A 24,291-nucleotide genomic window follows, 5' to 3' on the forward strand; every position below is an offset into this window, starting at 1 on the left:
CATCTGACAGTTACTTATTGTTTTTTTAGACTAAGTTTGAATTGTTTCCTTGGCATTCATGAAAAATATAAATGTCATATATCTGTAATCAGCAAAAGTCACCATTTCAAGATCTGTCTCATATATCTTCCAAGATCTGTTGAAAGATTTGAAATGATTTTCAAGTTGTGCTCCGGAAATGAAGCCTATCCCTCCATTTTGAGACCGAAACATGGATAATAAGGAAAAAAAACCCTGTAAATAGCATAAGGCACCACTTTAGGTTCTGATTGATATATCTATCAAGTTTTGCAGATAAAATATTGAATGGTTTTTGAGTTCTGCTTCTGAAACGAATCCCATCACTCCATTTTGAGATTAAGTCCAAAATGTGTCCATGGAACCCGAGACAATAATAAATCACAAAAACCTGTAAATACCAAAAGGCACCACTTTGGGGTCTGCTACACATATCCACCAAGTTTTACAGACAGATATTAAGAAGTTTTTGAGTTGTGCATGGAAACGAAACACACCTCTCACTTTTGAGACTAGGTCCAAAACATTTCCGTGGAAACATAGAAAATAAGAAATGCCAAACACCTCTATAGTGCAAAATATATCCATATAAGAAAGAATCATTCTGTGGTGTGAGCACTATTTTGAATGCATAGAAACAGCAGCTGGTCCATTGAAAAAACAATGAGAGGAGTCTGTTAAACAATGCACGTACTATACTAGTACTGTTTGACAGCTATTGACATCAGCTGTCATGTTCCCTCATTGATAGTCATGGCATGTCTTTTTCATTTGAACACAACAAAATATTATACCTGTAATTGATTTGGCAAGCAACCTTGAATACATTTATTCATGGTGGCACATGCTTCTGTGCATAAAACTCAGGTCACATATCTGTTGAAGTTAAGCAACGTTGACCTTGGAGAGTTCTTGGATGGGTGATCATGTTGTTAGCAAGTTGACTCCCGCACCACAACGAAGCACATTGGAAACATGTGGTCTCACCTTAGGTAAGTGAGTTTGTTCAAAATCGCCTCTGTTTATCCAGCAGAAAATGGGTGGGATAAGTCACATGGATATAACTTTCAAGCGTCTAACAGGCAGCTTGGGTTAAAAAGGTTGAGCTGTTTATGCTCGCTTTGAGCATGCCCCTTTGTGATGTGGAATATTGCACTCTTTAAGTGAGTGTTAACTGTTGATGGGTAGTATTTATTCAACAATAACACAATTTTGTGTTTTATTTAAGCCAGGGTAAGCAGTTCAGTTAAGAAAGGGATGATACTATAGAATTATAGTTTGGATATTTGTTATTTCAAGCACAAGTGACACAAAATCAGTACCTAGGTCACAGCTGGTGCTGACATGATGTGCAACTTTTTTGGTGCTGAACACTTCAAATGCACCTGACATATCAGCAAAGTGATAATTAAAACTTTGATCATCAATTCAGTTTCAAATATTATGTGAAATTCATTTGAATCTTGGAACCTGGTACAATATCCTATCAGAGCTTGACTTTTCAAATGATTATGACTACTGTAAACCTGCCATTTCTTAAACTGGAGTGCAATCAGTGTTGTGGACAATGTGTAATGAAACCAGTCATACCACTACAATATTGAATTCCAGTACAATCAGTTTTGTCAACACATCAAAATACAGCGTAGATGTTGACATGGGTCAATACTACATGGTGACAACATCTGCTGAACAGAGGTGCATGTGATGCACAAAGAGGATATTTGTCTATTTCCATGTGCCATACCACTCATGGCATATCTAAAATTGAAATTGAGTGAGTGAGTGAGTTTAGTTTTACGCCGCACTCAGCAATATTACAGCTATATGGCGGCTTCTGTAAATAATCGAGTCTGGACCAGACAATCCAGTGATCAACAACATGAGCATCGATCTGCGCAATTGGGAACCGATGACATGAGTCAACCAAGTCAGCGAGTCTGACCACCCGATCCCGTTAGTCGCCTCTTACGACAAGCTGAGTCGCCTTTTATGGAAATGGCACAGTTAAATTCTTACCAGCATGCCTTTTTGGCACACATGATGTTTTCAAAAGTGCATTAAAGCATGTTTTTTACCATATTGTCTTTTCATGGTTTAAAGTGACATTATGAACAATGACTAATGATAGATATACAAGTCAGATAAATATACACGTTTAAGGTCAGTAAACAAACAAAAATACATACTTACCATTGTTTTATTACTCATGATTTATTAGTGAATGGTACAACTTTTACATTCACTTCAAGTCGTATAATGATTTGAAGTTCAGTTTAATAGACCATGAATTTATGGCACGCCAGAAACTGAAATGATATTGTGCAATCATGTAATGCATCCTGGTGTAATGGGTTTTTTATCGGATAACGGTAAAATATTTCGTGAATGAAAATCTTTCTATATCGTTCAGTCTACCTTCAGAAAAGATGATTTATTTCATAACCTGTTAAATTCCCATGTATGTCATGTATTTTACATCGTAAATCCGCCACTGCAGTCGAAGCAATCTCAATATGTTATTATGTCATATGTTTTCGATTAGTGATACTATGACAGTATGATATGCCCAAAACCTTACACTATGCAGATAAATATTTCAAACTGCTGAGATAATAAACAATTTCCCTTTTTTTAAGTATTCTGCTTTATGGCGGCTGTACATTATTAACCTTTTCAAATTTATTATTCATTATTCATTATTCATGAATTTATGGCATGCCAGAAACTGAAATGGCACACTTACATGATGTTTACGTGCACACACTTATCCATGAGGCATGCTCGAAAAAACTTCATTTCAATCACTGCACCAGCAATACAACATTTACACCATCCAGATAAATATCTAGTCCTTCTACTAGACACAATCTTTTACTAGGATTTGTTAGACTCAGTATAGCAGTGTAATGAATAATACTGAGACTAAGTTTACTTAGCCTGAAAATTTCCCTGTCGAAAATCATTGATAGCCTCAAGATAGTATGACTGTATGTATTTTTTCTGAGTGTGTTAACCCATTTAACTCTGTAGGCTGGAAAACCGGCTAAGACATCACCTGTCCAGACACAGTAGGTCAGAATACCGGCCAGGGAGTGTCAAATTATATGTAGTTTTAGGAACATAACTAACATATGATTCATCTATCATATCAATCACTTTTCATAATGCCTGAAAACACTTTTTACACTTCAGATGGCCATATTTTTCGCAATGTTATTGACAAAAACGATTCTTGGACATATGCTTCAGCAGTGAGTCGACAGAGTTTTTAATGAGCAAATTAACAATGTTTTGAGTAAGTTAATTAAACAACTTAAATAAAATGAAGAATAAAAGAACTCATAAAAGCTGTCAAACGAACATTATAACTTACTATTTCCATCCTTATTGTGCAATCATGTAATGCATCCTGGTGTAATGGGTTTTTTATCGGATAACGGTAAAATATTTCGTGAATGAAAATCTTTCTATATCGTTCAGTCTACCTTCAGAAAAGATGATTTATTTCATAACCTGTTAAATTCCCATGTATGTCATGTACTTTACATCGTAAATCCGCCACTGCAGTCGAAGCAATCTCAATATGTTATTATGTCATATGTTTTCGATTAGTGATACTATGACAGTATGATATACCCAAAACCTTACACTATGTAGATAAATATTTCAAACTGCTGAGATAATACACAATTTCCCTTTTTTTAAGTATTCTGCTTTATGGCGGCTGTACATTATTAACCTTTTCAATTATTTAAAAAAAATATTTATATTTACCCAATCCACACAGCAGCCTGTGTTGCGGTAGTAACACACCTCTCTCGTCTGCTAAATGTTTTTTAAATTCTTCAAAAGCACCAAACCTGAAACAAAGATTTCACAGCCATAAAAAACAGTCACGATCTTGTTATGTACAGTGCAGGGCAAGTCAGTCCACACCTGGTGGGGCAGAGCACCTGTTACCTGGAACTCACTTGGATCTTCCAACCACATGGACTGGACTTCAGCAACCTGGCCATGTTTGTCATAAGAGGTAGGTAGCTATTGTGTTCAGGTAGTCAGACTAGCTGACTTGGTGGACACATGTTATTGTATACCAACTGTGTAGATTGATGCTCATGATGTCAATCACTGGACTGTCTGATCCATACTCAGACATTTATCATACTGATGAAGAGGAGAAAAACAATCTGACTGATGCTGAGCTTCTGTCTCCTGTCAGAGGGACTATGTTAATCTCAATAGCAATGACCATACTTTACTACCCTTAGGGGAATTCCTTTAACATTTTAAACATAATCATATGTTAAAAAGAAAACACTAAGAAAACACAAAAGTCTGCACATAAAAGATCTATTCAGAAAATTAAATGTGGCTGAAATCACATATAAATTTCTCTGTGAATTAAAAAGAGAAGCTAAATTGGACAGAGACAGCCCTCAGATTTTACATGCAATGAAAGTGATAAAGATAAGATTTACTTTTGATATTAAGACATCGGAGGGCCATACCAGCATTAAATTAAAAAGGTTGACATACTTTCAACAGAACAATGATAAAACAAAAGCATTCCCTTTCCTCAGGTTGAAAGATATCAGTTTGCGCATAAAATACAATCTCTGCTGCCATTCTCAAAATAAAAATCAGTATTTGGACCCCACAGTAGTTTCTTGTCGATAATGGTGCCAAGATATTTGTAATATGTTACGATTTCAAAACTTTTATTCTTACAGATGTGATCTAATTGTTTGCTCATTAATTAAATCTGTTCAGAAAGGAAGAAAATTCATGAAACATCTAGACACCATTCTCATACCAGCACTGTCATGACTATGTTCCACATGACCTTGACCTTCTTAACATGGACTGATTGACATGACAATAAAAATTATATTAATTTTCCAGATGGACATTTCCTCAGATCAACAGAAGCACATAAAGAATCATTCCAGTTACTGCCCAAACATGTTTCACAATATGCCTAAAACAACTGTGCCGACAGCAATACCAACATGAAACAGCTCATGTGTTCAGGTGAACCACTAACAATGTGTCAGTTTGATTCAAGCATCACCTATTGAAACAGTCTAATTACATATAAAAGCTAGGACCTCAACGATTCAGTTTTATTCATCGAAAATCAAATCTGACACCTTAGTTGCGATTTTCGATAATGATTATCATTATTTGAATACATATTCAAACTATTTCCACACAGCCAGCACATAATTTTAACTCAAGCTCAAGTTACTAAGTTACAAGCACTGAAATAAGGTGAAATGTGTTTGGTTGATGGGATAATTATCCAATGGGAACTGTTGACAAGTTGATGACGGATTTCACACTAAAAAATTACTCTGAGAGTTAAATGAAATCTGATATTTTCACTGTTTTACTGGTTTTATGAAGAATCTAATTGAAAATGACTGAATCATGAAAGCAATATCAAAAATCAAATCAAATGAAGGTTTGGGTAATAAACTGATCTTAGCACAACAAATGCTACAATCTTCTTAATGCTGAGATCACATTGAACAACAGGGTCATAATGACCCTGAGGTATGCAACATTGGTTCCATGCAACGAGGACTCAGAAAATCACCATAATGAGTATCGTGCTGAATATAAGCAAGTAAGGTTTTGTGGTGCTTTTATTAATCTTCCATTGGTATCATTACAGGGAACACCTGGAAAGAGCTTCACACACTGTAGCTATCAGTGTCTTTACCGCGACAGATGAGTACTGTTTCTACTTACTAACTCAAGACTCATACACTTGAGGGACCCTACCTACTGATTGCTCTCCTATAATCAGTGTTAATCAATCACCACCCTACAGACCCAGCACAGAGGTATCCCACCCACTGATGGCTCCCCTATGAAGAGTATTAAATCATCAGTATTATACAAATTGTAACTTGTCAATGCCTCTACAGACTACAGGCCGACATCTTCTGTCAATATCTCCAGATCATGACACAGACCAGGATAGGTAGATATCACCAGTAACACCATGTCCACATCGAGCATCAATAAATTGATTTAGTTCTTCTGAAAACATATGCTGGGATCATTATGGGAGCATCTATGTTTGTGAAATGTCTTCCCTGACAAGCTCCCAAACTCCCACGCAAGATGCTGATGACGGCTTCATGGAGAATTGAAAATTGGTTTTGAAAAGGATTTTGCCTTTGAAATAGCGTGAATAACAGCCTCTCTTTTGGCTCGTGAATTCAACAATAATGTTTCTTGAGCACATAAGTTTCAAGCGAAACAATAAACTGTCCTTTCTGCCAGTAACAGTCATTCATTCCAACCCAATAGTTGAATCAATATATGGCTGACATCAATAACTTTCTGTCCAAATCAATATGCTCAACTCTGCAAAACCCTCACTTCTGTCCAAACCTCACTGCCATTGTAAACTTTGAAACAGAATGTCTTAATTCTTTCTCAACACTGCCATTATGTCTGAAATGCATCACAAAAACATCTCAAACTGCTATTTCCTATCATTAAGTAGCAAGAATAGACTTGATCTATTTACAGCTTCATCTGTCACAATGCCTGAGACAGCATGATAGTGTAATTACATGTAATAAGCTGCAAATTTAAGAAATCATGAGCCCACATTCAGACAGATCGTCTGAGAAAGACAATGCAACATACTCCTCCAGATATCCCTGAAATGAACACCCAAGATCAATATTCCATTACCATTCTAAACAACGCCCTTCTCATTTCTAATAACGGCACAAGAATAGTCAAAGTGATATTATTATTCACCATATTCAAAAGGACATTCTCCTTAATGGTATTCTTGATAAATTCAGTTCAGTATTTTTGATCACTGGAATGAAAATTTACAAATATTTTTAAAAGGGTTTTCACTTGGAATTAGTTTGATGTTTATATAAGATTCATGTTTGTTTGCAGGACTAATTCGATTTCTTTATTTCCTTTCATTACATGTGAAAGGGCAGAGAAGCAAATTTAATCACTTTGTTCTTTCATAATGAACTTTCTAAAGATGACAGATGGAAAAACCCACTTAACTTTCTGGTAAAGTCAACATATAAAAAATATCAACCCTGAAACTATTGCATTTGTGTCAGTAGAGGATGTAACGTGTACGTGAGACAGTCTCCCCTTACGTGTACAAGTGACTACCTCAGAGGGAGTCACTCATTCATGTCACACAAAAATGCATCTAAAAGTATTATTTATGAAAATAACTGAACAAAAGTTGCTACAGTTGTTGACAGATGTTCATGTTATTGATTGAGATGAATGAAAATGCAAAAAGAGGACCTTAGATACTCAAATACTGACAAAAATATGCAAAATTCAAGTAAAATTTGATGATATTCAAGAGCGAATTTCACCTATGTGCATCTTTTTCAGAAACTTACATTTAGTATTTTCTGAAAGCTCATTCATCGTAGATTCAAAATATATATGCAGCTTTTGATGCAGACCCACGCACACGTGTTTGTTATTATTGTGCTGAAACATGTTTACTTTCTTCGAAACTGCATGAACCGTCTCACAAAGAAGTGACTGTGGAAGCGAGTCATTTTTGGAAGGTAACTGATGCCTGACTCGTTCGTTCAGTCAAAACACCCGTCTTGTGACTTGGACAAAAATGTAGTGAAGTTTTTGACGATGATTTTGACCTATATGCAAATTTTATAGACACATTATTATAATATTTTCTGAAAGCGTATTTCATGCAGATTTACCTCATGTAAGAATTTTTTCATGTACTCAAACACATATAGGTGTACCATCATGTTTCTCCCACTGCCTGTCACAGATAAACAAATCCTCCTCACAGCATCGTTACACGTACAAGGGATGTCTTTCAGAAGCACGAGCAAACATGTAGTTAGATTTTTTATATGATTTTGACCTATATGCCAATTTTACAGAAACATTATTTTAATATTTTCTGATAGCTTATTTAATGAAGATTCATATACGTATTTGTTCATGTACACGAACACACATAGATGTGTCATCCTGTTGAAACACACCTACTTTCCTCCCACACATCACAGACACATGATCCATCCTCACAAAATGTAACGTACACGAAAAACGCCTTTCAGAAGCACGAGCAAAAATGTCACTTCATTGCTGTCTAACACTGCACTCATCTATGGTCAAGTTGTTGCAGATTAGGTGCCGTAGAGTGTTTTTGAATCCCGGCTTTGATTCATTCCCCCAAAGTAGAATCAGTACTTTACCATGGAAGTGTAGTCCCAAACACAACATGCTATATTTGGAATCACTGCATTTGACCAATTTCTAACAGTAACTCTGTGTTCCTGTATGAGTTAATTTACTAAATAATCAAGCCCCCAACAGAATTTCAGTGATTGACTTTAAGAGCATCACTCCATGCAACTGGCTGGGATCCTACCATGTAATTCAATCCACTTAGTCTCCAGTACACCTAATGAGCATCCCAACCTTCAATACAAACCATTCACTCAAACTCCTCCATTCTGAATGAAATGAATACTTTATCCACAGAAATCCTCTTTGAATATCCAAGAAAACAACACAAGCAGGCTTGGCAGAATTATCTCCCCTTATTTCAGACTCAGCAGAATTATCTCCCCTTATTTTCACCACCAGAGGGAGAAAACTCCCCCCACAAGGGAGATAACTGAACTAACCTGACAGCAGATTTGGGAATGGAGCCATACAAGAGGACACTGAGTCCTCTGTATAAGCCACGGATTCCATGTTCTTTCACTGTCACTTTCACACAATCTATTGGTCCCTTGTAACGTTTCACAGCACCAGTCCTTTCGTCCAGCTGAAGCTGGGTTTTCACATACTCTGTGGGGAATGTAATGCAGATCTCAAGTCCTCCAGTGATGCCACCTGCAATTGAAAACAGGGTCCCATCAAATTTCTGGAAACAGAACTCAGACTATGCAAATTGGGAAATGAAGCATTTCTATTAGTAATCATTGCGATATATAATTGATCAAAACTGAGAACAAAATTTGTCTGTCACTGGATTAATTCCATGGGATTAATGCCACAGTGCTGATATGATATCAAATAGGCGATGTGTTTGATCGGTGTGTGTGCATGCATGTATTGGGGGTGTTTATTTCCACTTTTGTCCATAAAGTTTATCTAATGAAATTTTCATGAAAATGGGTGAAAATAAACTGTGCATCCCCAACTTCTGATCTGTGCACCTCCTCCAAAAAGCTGTATCTGCCTTTGTATCATGATAGTATTTGTCAACCAATGGCAACATAGAGTTTGCTAGAGAGATAAGCATCCATTGACTGACAGAAATGTGGACATTGCCAACTCTGAAGTGTAAACCTAGCGTTATTGCTATTGTTGTTAAACAGTATATCATGTGACAAACAATGGGTCCAGGTGGTACAAAGTTATCGGTTGAAGCCACCATTACAATTTTTCAATACTACCCACCATCTTACAATGTCAAAATGGCAGAATTGTGGTTACCGATATTAACCTAAAGACAGTTGCCAAGGAAACTGTCTAAATCTTTATATATACCTTCATTGATCCTAAAGCCAAGCCAATGATCAGAGGATATACTGACCCAGCATCTGAACTAACGTGTCGTCCCTGCTACCCTAACTGGTATCTGTCATGCAAGGTGTCTCGCAACACGGCCATTAATATTATTGAGGCAAAAGTAATCTCGATAGTTAATGACTCCTTCCCAAGTTCAGGAACAGTAGTGACTAAAAAAACATTTTTTGTACTCAAAATACTGATGTTTCTGTTTAGAGCTGTGGAATAGCTAGGAAGAGTGGGCAAATGTGTATGTGAAAGCCTTGGTGAGCAAGTGACTGGTCATTTGGTTGAGCAATATTCCAGTTATATAAAAGTGGGCAATACCCATGAGGGGAAGCAAATTTGGACATTTGCTGTGGCAGGCAAACACCGAAACTACCAAGCACCCATCTGTTGCAGAGATGTGTATGTGACTGCTCGTTTTGGTCTGCACTACCAACAGGTTTGTAGTGAGATTCCCTGCTGCAATTAAATGTGAAAACTTAACTCAGACACTGTGATCTGACCAGTCCTTGTTCTGCCCTCTCTATAATTCCTCTTCACATGACCAAGGGCTCAAACCAGTGACCTGCCACTCTCAAGGCAGACGTATTATCCATTGTTCCATAAAGGCTGTCAATGAAGTCACTGGCAAGTTCATGACATGTTGGCACATGGATAAAAAGTCAGGATAAAGTCAGGGTGGAGGGTGGTAAGTCAATGAGAGATGGGACAGAACTAACATTATCTATCATAACAGTGACTCACTTATATCACTATGGATAACACAAGCACATCAACTCTGTCACCCACACACAAGCATCTTGAACAATTAAAACAGGAATGAATCCACACCACCCAAACACTAACAAACAAGCATGGCAAACAAAGCAGGAATCAACTGATTTCAAATAAAATACACCTTGAATGATAACAAGCAAAGATAAATCGATGATGGCAGGCACATAAAAATGTCCTCCATGCTGTGATCCTAATGTGCTACTTTCTCGCTCAGCATGCTTCGAATATTTCATTACTCATCGCAACCATCAAAAAAAACCCTCACCTGCCCGTCAAACTTCACCACTGACATCAGCTGTGCATTCCTACAGTGTAATATGCCTATTATATTGAAAGATGTTTGAGTAATAAAATACATGTGAAGGAAATGAGGATCTGGTCTGATAAGGGGAGGGGGAAACAGTAGATCTAAGGCATGCATCATACGTTGATCTCTCTCTCTCTCTCACATGCACACACGCACACATGCATGCACACACACACACACTTTACGCTATTGGTTTTTTTATTTTATCACACTGAATCCACACCAAGCTTCTGTAAAAATCAAAGGAAAGATATACAAATAAAGGTGTGTCAGATTTCACTTTCCATTTCTGTTGTATTCTCCCAATATTTAATTTCACCTAAGTCATGCTATTTTGAGTTCTGCAGTATATTAACACACCTCAAGCACAACAGAAAACCATTTGCAGACAGCCTTTAAAGCTTGCTCATTCACTTCTGACTTCACAAGACAGCCTAACAGCAACCTTTATGTCTGATCACTTGTAATTTTGAACACAAAATTGAGTTTTTAACCAGAAGAGTAAACAAATAAATTTTTAATTTTTTATTTGAAATTTTAACAAATATACTGTTTAACCATATTGCAAGAACCACAACTTTGGATATGGTCCCCTCAAAACCACATTCGTTCATAATCCTCGTTCAAACACTTGACATGCCTCCACATCAAATGTACAAGGATATCAAATTTCGTAACAGCGACTCAGCTGTTACATTCAACATCCTGATTAGCCCACAATAAATCCAACAATTACATCCAACTATGTGGAAGAGACACAGTGGATGTTTGCAACACTTTACCGCTAACAACTTGTGAATTATTGAGGACTTTTGCCACTATAAAACCCCTTCACCACAGATCCCTACTTCCTGGTGCTTCAGGCGCTATATTGATTCCAGGATCTACACTGGCATTGATTTTGACACAGTGTAGCAGGAAAACGTACCAATTTCAGCAGGTTTAGCAGAAAATAGAATTCGCCTTGGAGACGTTCAGTATCTTAGTGATGATGATAGAGTTGGTGGGGAAAATTGTCTCTGGTTTCAGATTTGGAATTTCACAAGGTCAATTAGATCCCATCGTGATGAAGAAAGACATACAGATGAGGACAACTTCCTCTGACTGGATTAGCAGTTGACCTTGGTGGAATCTGATGTTTATTATTGGTTTATCCTGTGAATGAAAATTCTGGCCAATAACACTGGTTTATGGGCTGTTTCCTGGTTGTTCATTTACTGACTCTTCACAAAGTCATTTCCAAAATATCTTTCCCTGGGACTCTTTCAAGGTCACTATGAACTGGTAGGTTACAAGGACAACTTGAACACCAAACTAGGAATATTATGTTTCTTTACTGAGTTTTCACTCTTCCTTTCCTTTAGTAATTAACTTGTATTCAATGTCCTTACAATACACTTAAGTAAAATCTCAACTCAGTACTTTCCTGTAAACATCAACAAGGATATAATAATTGTATTTTACTCGAAACAGGTTCTGAACATCAACTGAATGGTTCTAATCGTATGGGGACTAGTTTTCAACTCTGTATTGATGTATGTGACATTCTTGGACAATAATCAGATTATCAAAGTTACCGAATCTGGAGGGTATATTTAGGTGTCTGGCAATGTCTTTCAGATTCTTTCACCTTAACACTAAGCAAAGAAAAATGGAAGACTTCAAGCAATATGTTTTTCCACTGTTTTCTGTTTCTAAATGTTTTCAGTTTTTTAACATGTCTGCTGTAGGTTGTACATGACAAAGACTAATGACTCAGGATGTCGACAACAACTAAATCAATATTTGAATCAAAACAATAGTGAAGCTGTGTTCTGTCTGAGCACCTTTTTCAGGATACACCTTGATGTTGTTACAGAATGAATGAGTGCTCATTCTGATGAGAATCTGGCATTTTTCTAAACTTCAGGGCCAATGTATCTGGTGAACCTAATCAGTAAAGTCATGTCAAGGCTACTGATTTCTTGTTTGTTTCAGTGGCATTCTTGAGTTGGTGGTATGGAGATGACAAAACTTCACACCAAGAACCTATTCCAAGAAGTCGTTATTGTGAAAATATAGGAAGAGTGGGTAAATGAGTATGTGAAGGCCTTGGTGAGCAAGTGACTGGTCATTTGGTTGAGCAATGTTCCAGTTATATAAAAGTGGGCAATACCCATGAGGGGAAGCAAATTTGGACATTTGCTGTGGCAGGCAAACACCGAAACTGCCAAGCGCCCATCTGTTGCAGAGATGTGTATGTGACTGCTCGTTTTGGTCTGCACTACCACCAGTTTTGTAGTGAGATTCCCTGCTGCAATTAAATGTGAAAACTTAACTCAGACACTGTGAGCTGACCTGTCCTTGTTTTGCCCCCTCTATAATTCCTCTTCACATGACCAATAAAATACACCTTGCATGATAATATGCAAAGATAAATCAATGATGGCAGGCACATAAAAGTGTCTTCCGTGCTGTGATCCTAAAGTGCTACTTTCTCGCTCAACATGCTTTGAATATTTCATTACCATCAAAAAAAACCCTCACCTGCTCATCAAACTTCACCACTGACATCAGCTGTGCATTCCTACAGTGTGATATGCCTATTATGTTGCAAGATGTTTGAGTAATAAAAGACATGTGAAGGAAATGAGGATCTGGTCTGATAAGGCGAGGGGGAAACAGTTTTCAGTAACAGGGATGTATCGTCCTTCGCTGACTGACACACACACACACAATTACACACACATTTTACGCTATTTTATTTTTCATGGCTCCCCATAAATGTAAAATTTTATCACACTGAATCCACATCTAAACTTCAGGGCCAACGTTTCTGGTGAACCTAATCAGCAAAGTCATGTCAAGGCTACTGATTTCTTGTTTGTTTCAGTGGCATTCTTGAGTTTGTGGTATGGAGATGACAAAACTTAACACCAAGAATGAGACTATTCCAAGAAGTCACTATTGTGAAAATAAAGAAGCTGACTATCCCAAATGTTCTGTCATCGCTACTGATATTTTTTCACAACAGAGCACAAGGACATGGTATGACTTTTTCTTTAAAATTTATGCAATCAGATAGTTACAAACTCAAATACTTTGCCATGGATAACACTTCCAGCCTAAATGATACATCTAAATTATCGTCAGCATTCTGTGAGCTAATTTAGTTTTATGCAACTTTTGACAATATTCCAGCAATAGATGGTGACAGAGGGGAAACAGGGGCCACCAGGACCTTCTTCCACGATGCACTAAGGTGATCGTAAGTCACTACGGTAATGTTACGAATGGGAGTTATGGTTAGCCTTAGTGAAGGTGGCTTTGTGCAAGGAGTGCCAGGTATGGGCTTCACACACTGTATCTACGTAGGGATTCAAACATAGGTCTACAGTCTGAGGAACAAACACTTTAACCACTTAGGCTACCCCACCACCCCTATCACTGAAAGCATTCTTGTGTTGTGTGAGTAATTCTTGTCTCGTCCTGTTCGTCTGATAAAAGTAAGGTCTATTTATAACATTCAGTCAACCACATGATTTGGAAGATGTTTTGATCCACCAGTGGCTCATATCATTACTTGTACAAGGAGGACTCAACAGTCATTAGTACAGAATCATGATAATCACAATCTTCACATATGATTCATCACATATTCAGTTATAATGTAACTCCCCTATTCATACAAATCACTATTTAAAAGAGTAATTGTAAAGTGACTTAATTTCCAAAAGGCAAAATTGTTTTTCACTTTGTGAGCAGGGACAAAATGATTAACTTGCAAAGTATTTTTCTTAAGAAAATTATTAGGGCAGACACAATGCACCATAGTGAATACAACTGATGAAGACTTGAAAGGAAGGTCAAGGTCACCAAACCTGACTGGGACTTTTCTTATACTGTGATGAACCAAGGTACCAAATATGAAAAGAACCTCATTTACGGTTCTTAAGATCTTCCAATCTGTATGTATGTATGAAAAGACGGACTAAGCCTAGTAATACTATAATCTCCACTTTGCTTTTTGTGCAGTGGGAGATAATATATTATTTGACATGTTTTCACTATGTTGACAGACTTAATTTGTCATGATGAAGACAAGTGACCACAGCATAGTCAAATGAAATACATGTATACAATCATTATCTATTCTCTAACCCAGTCTCAGTGTTATTTGTTATACTCCACAACTGAGTCTAACAAAACCGTATGTGAGGTCGCGTCAGGTAACCTTTGAGATTGACCAATCAGAACACAGCTTACCAAATCGTAGTGCACATTTGAAAACTGGATATATCCGATATACATGTTAAAATACCGGTTTTCAATCAGTGTATTTCCATGTTTCCCGACCCAGTCACACACAATCCATCCCTGATCCACCATGGCGTCTGTTGATCCAATCATTCCTTAAATTCACCCACCACTTCAACCCCAGCTATAATATGGTCCATCATGACAAAAAAATCAACCACTTGATGATAGGTCACTTTTTAGTGGAATCCAAAGGTGGCATTTCAATCTTAATGCCTCGCCCAACTCAGACAAAATTAGATTCCTCTAACTGGGTTCCACAGTTATGTAAGCTATTGATCCAAACAGTAATGATAAGGACATAATGATCTTGGAAGCAGAGCCCAGTCAAAAGCAAAAGAATTAATATCTAATTTGTTTAAATCTAAACAAGAGATATACTGGATTTATTCTTCCTTCATTAACAATACTAAAATATCTAGCTATTTGATTTGATCAACTAACATATAAAATGAATTCCAATGCATGATGGCCGCATCAGTCCAGACAGTTTTTGTTTGATTAATGACAAACAACTGGGTTTTTTTGGTAAATGAAGCAGAGTACAAGTTTGAGGATTTCTTAATGTCAGTGATTCTTGCCTTGTTTTGAATAATATTGGCAACAGCGCACAGCTTGGTCACTATCAGTGAAACTATAAACTTGAGACAATTCAAGACACAGTCAGTGATTTCTCATTGAAAAGTACTTATCTACAAGACCTGATTCATCAGACCTGATGTCCAGATTCTGGACGATCTTGATGTTTGGCAAGATTAGAAATATTTTAACAACACTCTACAGCTTTTCAATGATGCAAAAACATATTTCAGCATTACTTTAATAAACTTTTTGAAAAACAATTTCACTCTTCATCTCAACTTTTCATCTCTTGAAAATATATGCCCCCAAAGGATAATTTTTATAATTCAAACCTGGTACTAAAATGACCAAAAACTTTCCTCAAAATCCCATCTTTAATATATCACAAAACACAAAACACAAAACACCAAAACAAACAATAATTGACATTACAAATTGCTGTTTGTAATTCGTAAAATCACACGAGAAATCTGAGAGAGCTGCAGCTGTTTGAAGAATCAACATCCCCAGAGAAGGATGCACAGGAAAAACAATGTCATCCTACATGTATCACCAGGATTCAGGAGGGGCTTCATGTTGGCTTTAATTCCCTGTCATTTCCCCACTTGACACCATAGTCTTGATTTTCCGTAATGATTGTCACTATTTCAATTGGATGTTTGAGTGCTGTTCTATGTTTAAACATCATATTACATTTGTTTGACAAAGGTTGCATCACTTACATTCATGATTTCCTAATCAAATTTTGCAAAAAGTTTTCAGCATATTACATTTATACTCTGAGACTTCGTTGAAATCTGATGTTTTTACTTATGTCATATATGTAGAATCGGATCAAAGATGACTGAATCAAATTTGGTCCCATATTTTCAAAAAACGAATCAAATTGAGTTCTGTGTGAATCATTGCAGTACTGCTCCCCACTTGATAAGTCAGTGAGTCATTATAAACATACACTAATTATCTACATATCATCATCATGTGTATATTATAAATTTGGTTTTTCAATGTCATTCTGGAACAATCATAGTCTCCAGTTTGTCTTATTGCTCATTTTCCCCAGTTCAGAATAATTTCTCTTACAGGTCACGAAGTGTTTGAAATATATTCACAACGGCACCTGAAGGGAGCTGGCTTAGCCAGATAAATGGTTCTCATCAACCACAGGTTTAGTAGGCAAGTGTTTTCATCCTATGTGAAAGGAGGAGAAAAATGGTGGACAAAGAACACTGAATGAGTTTCATGTTCTTGAGGCAACATATAGTAAACAGCACAGGTAATGAAGATAGTGAGTGAGTAGTTTTAAGCTGCACTCAGCAATATTACAGCTATATGGCGGTGGTCTGTAAATAATTGAGTCTGGACCAGACAATCCAGGGATCAACAACATGAGCATCAAACTGCACAATCGGGAACCAATTACGTGTCAACTAAATCAGCAAGCCTGACCATCCGATCCCGTTAGTCGCCTACTTACGTCAAGCATAGTCGCCTCTTATGGCATGCATGGTTTGCTGAAGGCCTATTCTACCCCAGGACCTTCACGGGTCACAGATAATGAAGCACACTGTATGAAGTCACCTGAAGGTGCACCAACCTGTCCTTTTTTCTTCAGCCACAGGACAATTTCTTAAAGTAGCTTCTGATCTCAAAGGTTTGTAAATTTACCGTAAATAATATCAGAAAATGAAACAATGTTTCTGAACATATCAGTGTCAAGAAGACATGTTGAACTAGCTTGGAACTATATATGCAAGTATTACTGTAGAGCCTCATAAATTTAAGACTCTGCCATTAGCTCATGATATGGAGAAAAAGTATGTACATGTCAAGTATGTCAGTGAGATATAGTTCCACTTGAATTATGTCTGAACCAGCCTTGTGTGGTACTTGAAAGTAATCTGGTTTAGACGGAGGTGTGGATTAGTAAGATAATATGTATGCACTTGTTGTTTAAAGGTAGTCTTCCGTAAGTAATGCTCCAGCTATTTATTGGCAGCCTGGTGATGATTTTGTTATGTCAGACAAGCCTGTGATTAATATCATGAGCACCTGACTCGCCAGATCAGACTGCTAATCAGGGTCTCAAACCTCTCATAACTTTTTTCATAACATTCGTACCTCTTATGTTACAGCGTAGGAGGCATGAATTCTATGAGGAAACTTAGCTACGAGAGTGTTGTGAAAGGTCCCTGGACCCTGGCACCTTAGACTTACAACTATTCTTAGCTGCTAAAGACTGGAATCACCATGGGACAGTAAAATTATACTGTTACAGCAGGAACTGTCACAACCTCTGCCTCAATTTTTCAGCTTTTTAAACAGTTTCAGGAATATAAGCAAGAAGGGTGTTTTTGGGGGTTTTTTTAAATTAAACAGCAGACATGTACCCATGCTAAGCCAGCATATACAAAATATAACCATAAATTCACTCCTGGTACTTTCAACAAGGAATAAAATTTGGTCTCTGGCAGCATTTTGGCAGAATTAATCAAAGTTGGACTTCAAATCCAATAAGCCATTCCAAGAATAATCCTAACTTGCAATATAACAAGCTACAAAATAATTCACATTTTTACACACCAGTCAGTAGATATACACAATGCAGAGATGCAAATAGTAGATTCAGGGATCAAACTTAGTAGTTTGGCCATAAAATTAGTAGTCAAACTTAGTAGTTAAGCCTTAAAATTAGTAGTCAAACTTAGTAGTTTGGCCATAAAATTAGTAGTCAACTAAACACTTAAAACCGTGAAGTTATATATTATAAAGAATTAATGCTTGGCCAGATTAAATCAGCCCCATTTTCTAATGAGAAGGTAAGGACATTGAATATCTGTTAAGTCAACTTCTAACAAATCTCCCTGAATACGATATGAGTTGTAATTAGAATCATTGAGGAGGTGAACAAAAAGTTTCTTCAGACATATTAGTCCATGAATGTACAAATGTTTCAGTGTATCGACCAATTACACGAATTCCCCAGTCAGATGCTGAAAGGCTGTGTATGAAATACTTACTACAGCATTTAAAGCCAGACTGAAGCTATTCGTTAACAAGGTTCATCTCATGAAGCTGTAGGTGTTAGATTGCTTGATTGGACCACTTGATATATAGTCCTAGATGGACAAAAAGTCTGATTGGTCCCTTGCCCCATGTCCTTAGGGAGGAAAAAAATCAATGTCCACTTTGTGCTATCTAATGAGGTCTTTAATCGACACATCAATTCTCTGAACCAGCAGGCAAGGTTCTGAAGCTTTGGTTAGAAGGGACTATTAAGACAGAACTGAAAATGAACTCTTCCCCAATGTTCTGTCCGCCAACCATTCACAGTTTTGCTGTCACATCCTAAGCTTAACTTAAGTACACATGTAGTTCAGGTCTAGTGATCACCATTAAGCTACATGTGCACAGTCATAAGCAGAAAACAGTCAAAGAAAGTGGGTCATAGCCTGGTTACACAAACTCCATGATGATGGTGATGATGATGGATGGGTTGTTGGTGATGATAATGAAGACCACAACAACAAAAAATAAAACAAAACCAAAAAACAAAAACATTGAAGACACTGCAGCTTAATTTCACTGTCAGACATTGATGCTGCTAGGTATAGGTAGAGGTCTACGCTATGATGTATAAAGCCAGTAGCAGATCATACTGTCTATAAATGTCCAGATCACAAGTGTCCAACTTCCACATGTATGTCACAACGACCCACTTGAGCTACTGCTCAGTCCACGACAAGGTCACAAGTGTCCCTTATGGATCACATCAGTCCTGCTTACTTCCCTCAAACATAGTGGGGCAAATATACAGCTATCTTGTCAACATTTGGAATGTGTGCTAGGAATGCATAACAAGTTTTACCCAGATATCAGGTTGGCAAGTATCAGGTAGACACATATCAAGTTGACTTGGATCCGGACTGTTACGATAGTAATATCGCATATATTCTTTGTCAGTATTGCATAAAACGATATGAACTGGATCTGTCTTTTGTAAGGGAAATAACAGCAGAGAAGTATGCTTTTGATTGTATTGTCATAAACAAATTTCCATGGTTCCCATCTTCTGGTTGCCAGTATAGGTTTTAAAGGAATATCAAAATCAACAGTTTTGTACCCAAAACAGGTAACACTCCCAGAAATGTCATATTTGAGTGCCTCACTTAAACCTTAGGTGTACTGCAGGACTCACTGTTCAAAAGTCCTATTGCCGGACACCCGGGACAAGTCAGTTTTCATTTCGGGCAATCAGATAATAATGGTATCTTAATGGTAAGTAAGGCCACTAGATAATTTCGGATTATGGTCACATTTCATATCTGCTAAAAATGTAGCTATTAAATTTTGCAATTATAATAAAATAGGGTTATGTTTCTTGGCTATTTATCACTTTTTGACAGATAGTCCAGTAAACATTAACATCAAATACCACGTTGATTTATTCTTTCATAATTTTATCATCATGATTATGTCATAAAAATCAGGGCAAGTGGAAAGTTAGTCAGGACAAGTTACTTTCTTAAAGTCATTCAATCTCCATCACACCGGACTGGATTATGGTCTAGATTATAAGATATTCTTAACTGGCAGAATTCTTTTAGTGATAGAGTTCAAATTATGCAGAATCCTAAGGGAACTTAAAGTAAATATTTCTGAGACAGCTTTCCATAAAACTTGATAAGGAAGTTTAGTTAACCTGGCATGAAGCAGTCAACCATATGGAAATCAATATCTGATCAATACGCTGCATGATTTCAGGTCAAGCTAAGGAAACAGCTTTTACAGCAGTAATTCTTCTTAAGTTGTACTGTTCCCCAAAACATCAAATTGTGTGAAATGTGTGTGATGTTTTACAACCTCAAACGCCTGTTTATTTCACTACACAAAACATTGATATTGACAGTGATTGCTATACAGACTTACATAGCTGATCCATGGTTGAGCAGATAAGTGACTTTGGTTTTACACTGCCTTCAGTAATATTCCAGCAATATCATGGCAGGGGACAACAGAAATGGGCTCCACACATTGGAGCCAGGATCTGAACCCACGTCTTCTGCATGACAAGTGAATGTTTTAACCACTAGGCTACCTTTAACCAGCTGAGAAGAGACAACAAATGGAAGCAGGGTGCCAGATTCAGCGACTTGTTCATGCATGTTGTGTTCTAATTGTATAGATCAGTGGTCATGACTTCAACCACTGGAGTGCTTTTAACGGACACAATTATTAACAGATCGCTGTCACAAAAACATTATTGCTGTGTGCAGACTAAGACAACAAACACACTACTGAGTGGAAATGTAAATGCACCCTTTTCTGACACCAAGATATTGACACACTGAAATAGAAATATATCAAAGTAGGTTATTGTTTTATAATAGCGTGTGAGTTTTGTTTTACATGCTGCTTTTAGTAATATTTCAGCAATATCTCAGCATTATAATGGCGGTGCACAAAAGAAATGGACTTCACACATTTCGCCCCTGCAGGAAATCTAATCTGGTTCTTCGGCGTGACGAGCCAAAGTTTTAACCACTTGGCCACCATACCACCAATGTTTTGTTATATTTATACATAGGTAAAATAACCACAAAAACAATCAGTGATGAAAAACTTCAGGTCTGGGTAAACTGACCATAATGGACAAAGTCTGACCAAACAAATCACAATAACATTGAGAAACCAGAAATAAACAAACACTCACAAACCAAGAATGTACAAACAAACGAAGGTTAAACACCTTTCGATCAACAAAATTGTAACTCATTCATGGCACAATATCTGCCTCTCCAACTAACTATTCACAACACTGCATTCAAGTGCTAAACACTCCAATAAAACCAACTCCTGAACAGAAAAGTTCATTCATCCCGAGATCAATTAAGGAGTGAGGCATCGATCACCTCATGATGAAAACAGAACGAAGAACACAAGAGAACGAGAATGTACAAGGCCAACAAGAATCAACAACCATGTACCTATTTCCAGAAAGCCAGGCACCAGTGGGACTCCATAGATTTATCGATTCTCCTGTATCAATAGTCAGCTATAATTGCCTGTGTGGTCAATTCTGCATGTTTAAGCACAGCTTCAAAATGGTGAGATCAATGCAAACAAGCTGTTTTTCCGATGCAGTTCCTGGCAATTCAGTGCAGAAGAAATAATTAAAGCTTTTAAGATCTCATGAATATTAAGCTTAGTCGAGCCAGCTTTTGTAAGAGCCCAGGCTGGTTAAAAAAGGACACATCGAGTAGCCATGCTAATACCTGTCTTAACCTTCTAATCCATATTTATAATTGGCATTGATTAAGTTAACCCATTTATCAAGAGTGGCATCAGAACTTGATAGGATCATTTCAATACCATTTAACCGCAAGCTGTAAATCGCTATCAACAGATAGACAAGACGACAACAGATAATTGATTCAAGATTATTAGCAAATCCAAGACTTGAAAAGAAAGCACTGTCTCAGCAGACAAATTTTCAAGCATTCTGTTTAATACAATGTAGCCTGGTTTGTCTAGACACCAGTACAGAATATTACTTAGAGTAACTATCTGCTGCACAGGGAGATTTCGTTCTTCCAGTGTTAATGAGAGTTAATGCTAACAAATTGTGTAATCCAGATCCACTTTTTGAACTTATGCAGCATCTGCTGTCAATCAGGAAATGTTCTAAAACCGTGCACAGTATGAACCATCATTGTGAGAATGGTGGTGAGGTGGAATGGGGTTTAACATTGTTCGAATATTTCGCTCATATGGCCACAGACATGCATATGTGTATAATGTTCTTAGTATAAGCCCAGATTCAGTCTGGTTTTATAGTGCCAGCTCATTGAGATGCCATGGCCCAGTTAAATATGAATACCCTACTCAGACATATTATACTAACTCAGAGGCGACCAATCCACGTTTTACCCATTAGTGCCAAGTAACAGACAGGGAAGAACAAGTAACATGTTGAATGCCTTTTGGTACGACACTTGCAGGAATCAAATTTGCAAATAACATGAGGACACATATTACCTGACTGGATTTTAAATTGTTTTGAGTCAGTCAAGGCAGATGAGAATTATGTGTAATAGTACAAATGGATTATTATATTTTGTCAGTGGGACATGAGAACCAAGCGAAATAATGCAGATGGCCTAATATGGGTACAAAGTAAGGCCAGTTACGATCCAGGAAAATCAATTCAAATTGGCCTGGGTCTAGACATTGATGAAGCAGTTACGTCCATCTACTAGGCGTATTAGACAGACATGGACTGATTCTAAGTGCAAGCGTGGGAGAAATCAATGCAGCTGACTGCCCATTCCTACTGGGAATATCATAAAACATACAATTAGACCGACTAATGAGTTTAATAGGATGACATCTGCTATTCAAGGTCAACGGAATAATCCTAAAATCTGCAACTACACTGCTGATTAAACTGCAGAGCTGGTGTATCAGTCAAAATTTGTTTGTGTCTTTTTGTTTGAGAAGTATTCCAATAAGCAATATTGCAGCCAGATACAACACATTTTTCATATTTACATATTTGTTCCAGACTTGCATAGGCTAATTTGAACATATTCTTCTGAAAGGAAAGGATGAAGAAGGAGGAGGCACTTCAGTTTGTTCCAAAGAAACGCTAGCAATGAACACTACATCTCTTTACAAAATCAGGTTATGACAAACTTGATCTGGTTCAAATTGTCAAAGTCTTCCTGAAAACCACAAACTTCATACTTTAGATGCATTGAAACCCTACCAATGTAATCAGTGTGGCTTTAAAATTTAAAACCAAACCATGCATGTGCTCAAGGACTAGTTCTTATTTATCATGTTTATGCACGGAATCTTTCATAACAACAGAGATGTCAAACCCAAATTGGTGTATTTAGGAATCTGAGCTCCTTAACATAGGAATTTGATCACTATCAATTGTTGAACTACATCTCAATGAACAGAATTTTTCAGTGCCAGTAGTAGGCATTACACACAGCAATCTTTTATACAACTGAAACCAGTTTGCAGACCACGGCAGCAGTGTCTATAAATGTTAAATGAATAAACTGAACTGTGAATGGAATTAATCGGGCAGCCAACTCAACTATTTTGAATTACTTTGTTGTGTAAATAACGTGTCCTACTTACTTGATTAACAGTATTCATCAAATCAAAGATGATCCCTGCCCTCCAATAGGTAAGACCATCTACATCTTTGTTATATTTTGGAAACAATCCGAATGAATTTGTCCTTGTTGGAATGGCAGAATCAACATGCATTTTTGGTGATGATTTAAAAAATTCAGGTATATTAGCATCTCTGTAACAATTTCTAGTTGACCTAAAACAATTTTTTACCATGTACTTATTTCTGAAACAAAACGTTTTGTAACAGATCATGGAATCTGAACATGGACCAAATGTCTGTGCATAAAATTCAATAGAACTATTGTCAGAATTGAAACAGTTAATTTTATTCTTAACCTGCCTTTCACATTTATAAGGTCTTATTACCATGGTTACGGACCAGACAGCATGGTGATGAATGGTTATCGCAGGTCATGTCAAGCATTTAGTGAGGCAACAGCCATCAGTCTAGTGGGTGGGGACAAAATCTCACAGTTCATCTAGTTTTGTCCTACAGGGCAGTAAAACAGTCAATGTCATCCTTGTACATTTCAAGGTCATGGCAAAGTAGATCCTGTACAGCAAAGTGATAATAC

At 37.1% G+C, this 24,291-nt stretch overlaps 1 protein-coding gene across 1 annotated transcript in view; it reads right to left on the reverse strand.

Moving 5' to 3' along the window:
* Positions 1-24,291, reverse strand: part of LOC137297171 (tricarboxylate transport protein, mitochondrial-like) — a 43,663-nt gene that overhangs the window by 11,905 nt on the left and 7,467 nt on the right. Inside the window, exons 2-3 of the mRNA XM_067829187.1 lie at positions 8,703-8,913; positions 3,796-3,881 (exon numbers count right to left, since the gene is read on the reverse strand). Of these exons, the coding sequence (XP_067685288.1) occupies positions 3,796-3,881; positions 8,703-8,913 (297 nt within the window). The remainder of the gene's footprint in view (positions 1-3,795; positions 3,882-8,702; positions 8,914-24,291) is intronic.

The sequence above is a fragment of the Haliotis asinina genome, chromosome 1, assembly GCF_037392515.1.
Source record: "Haliotis asinina isolate JCU_RB_2024 chromosome 1, JCU_Hal_asi_v2, whole genome shotgun sequence".
Classification (NCBI taxonomy): Eukaryota; Metazoa; Mollusca; class Gastropoda; order Lepetellida; family Haliotidae; genus Haliotis; species Haliotis asinina.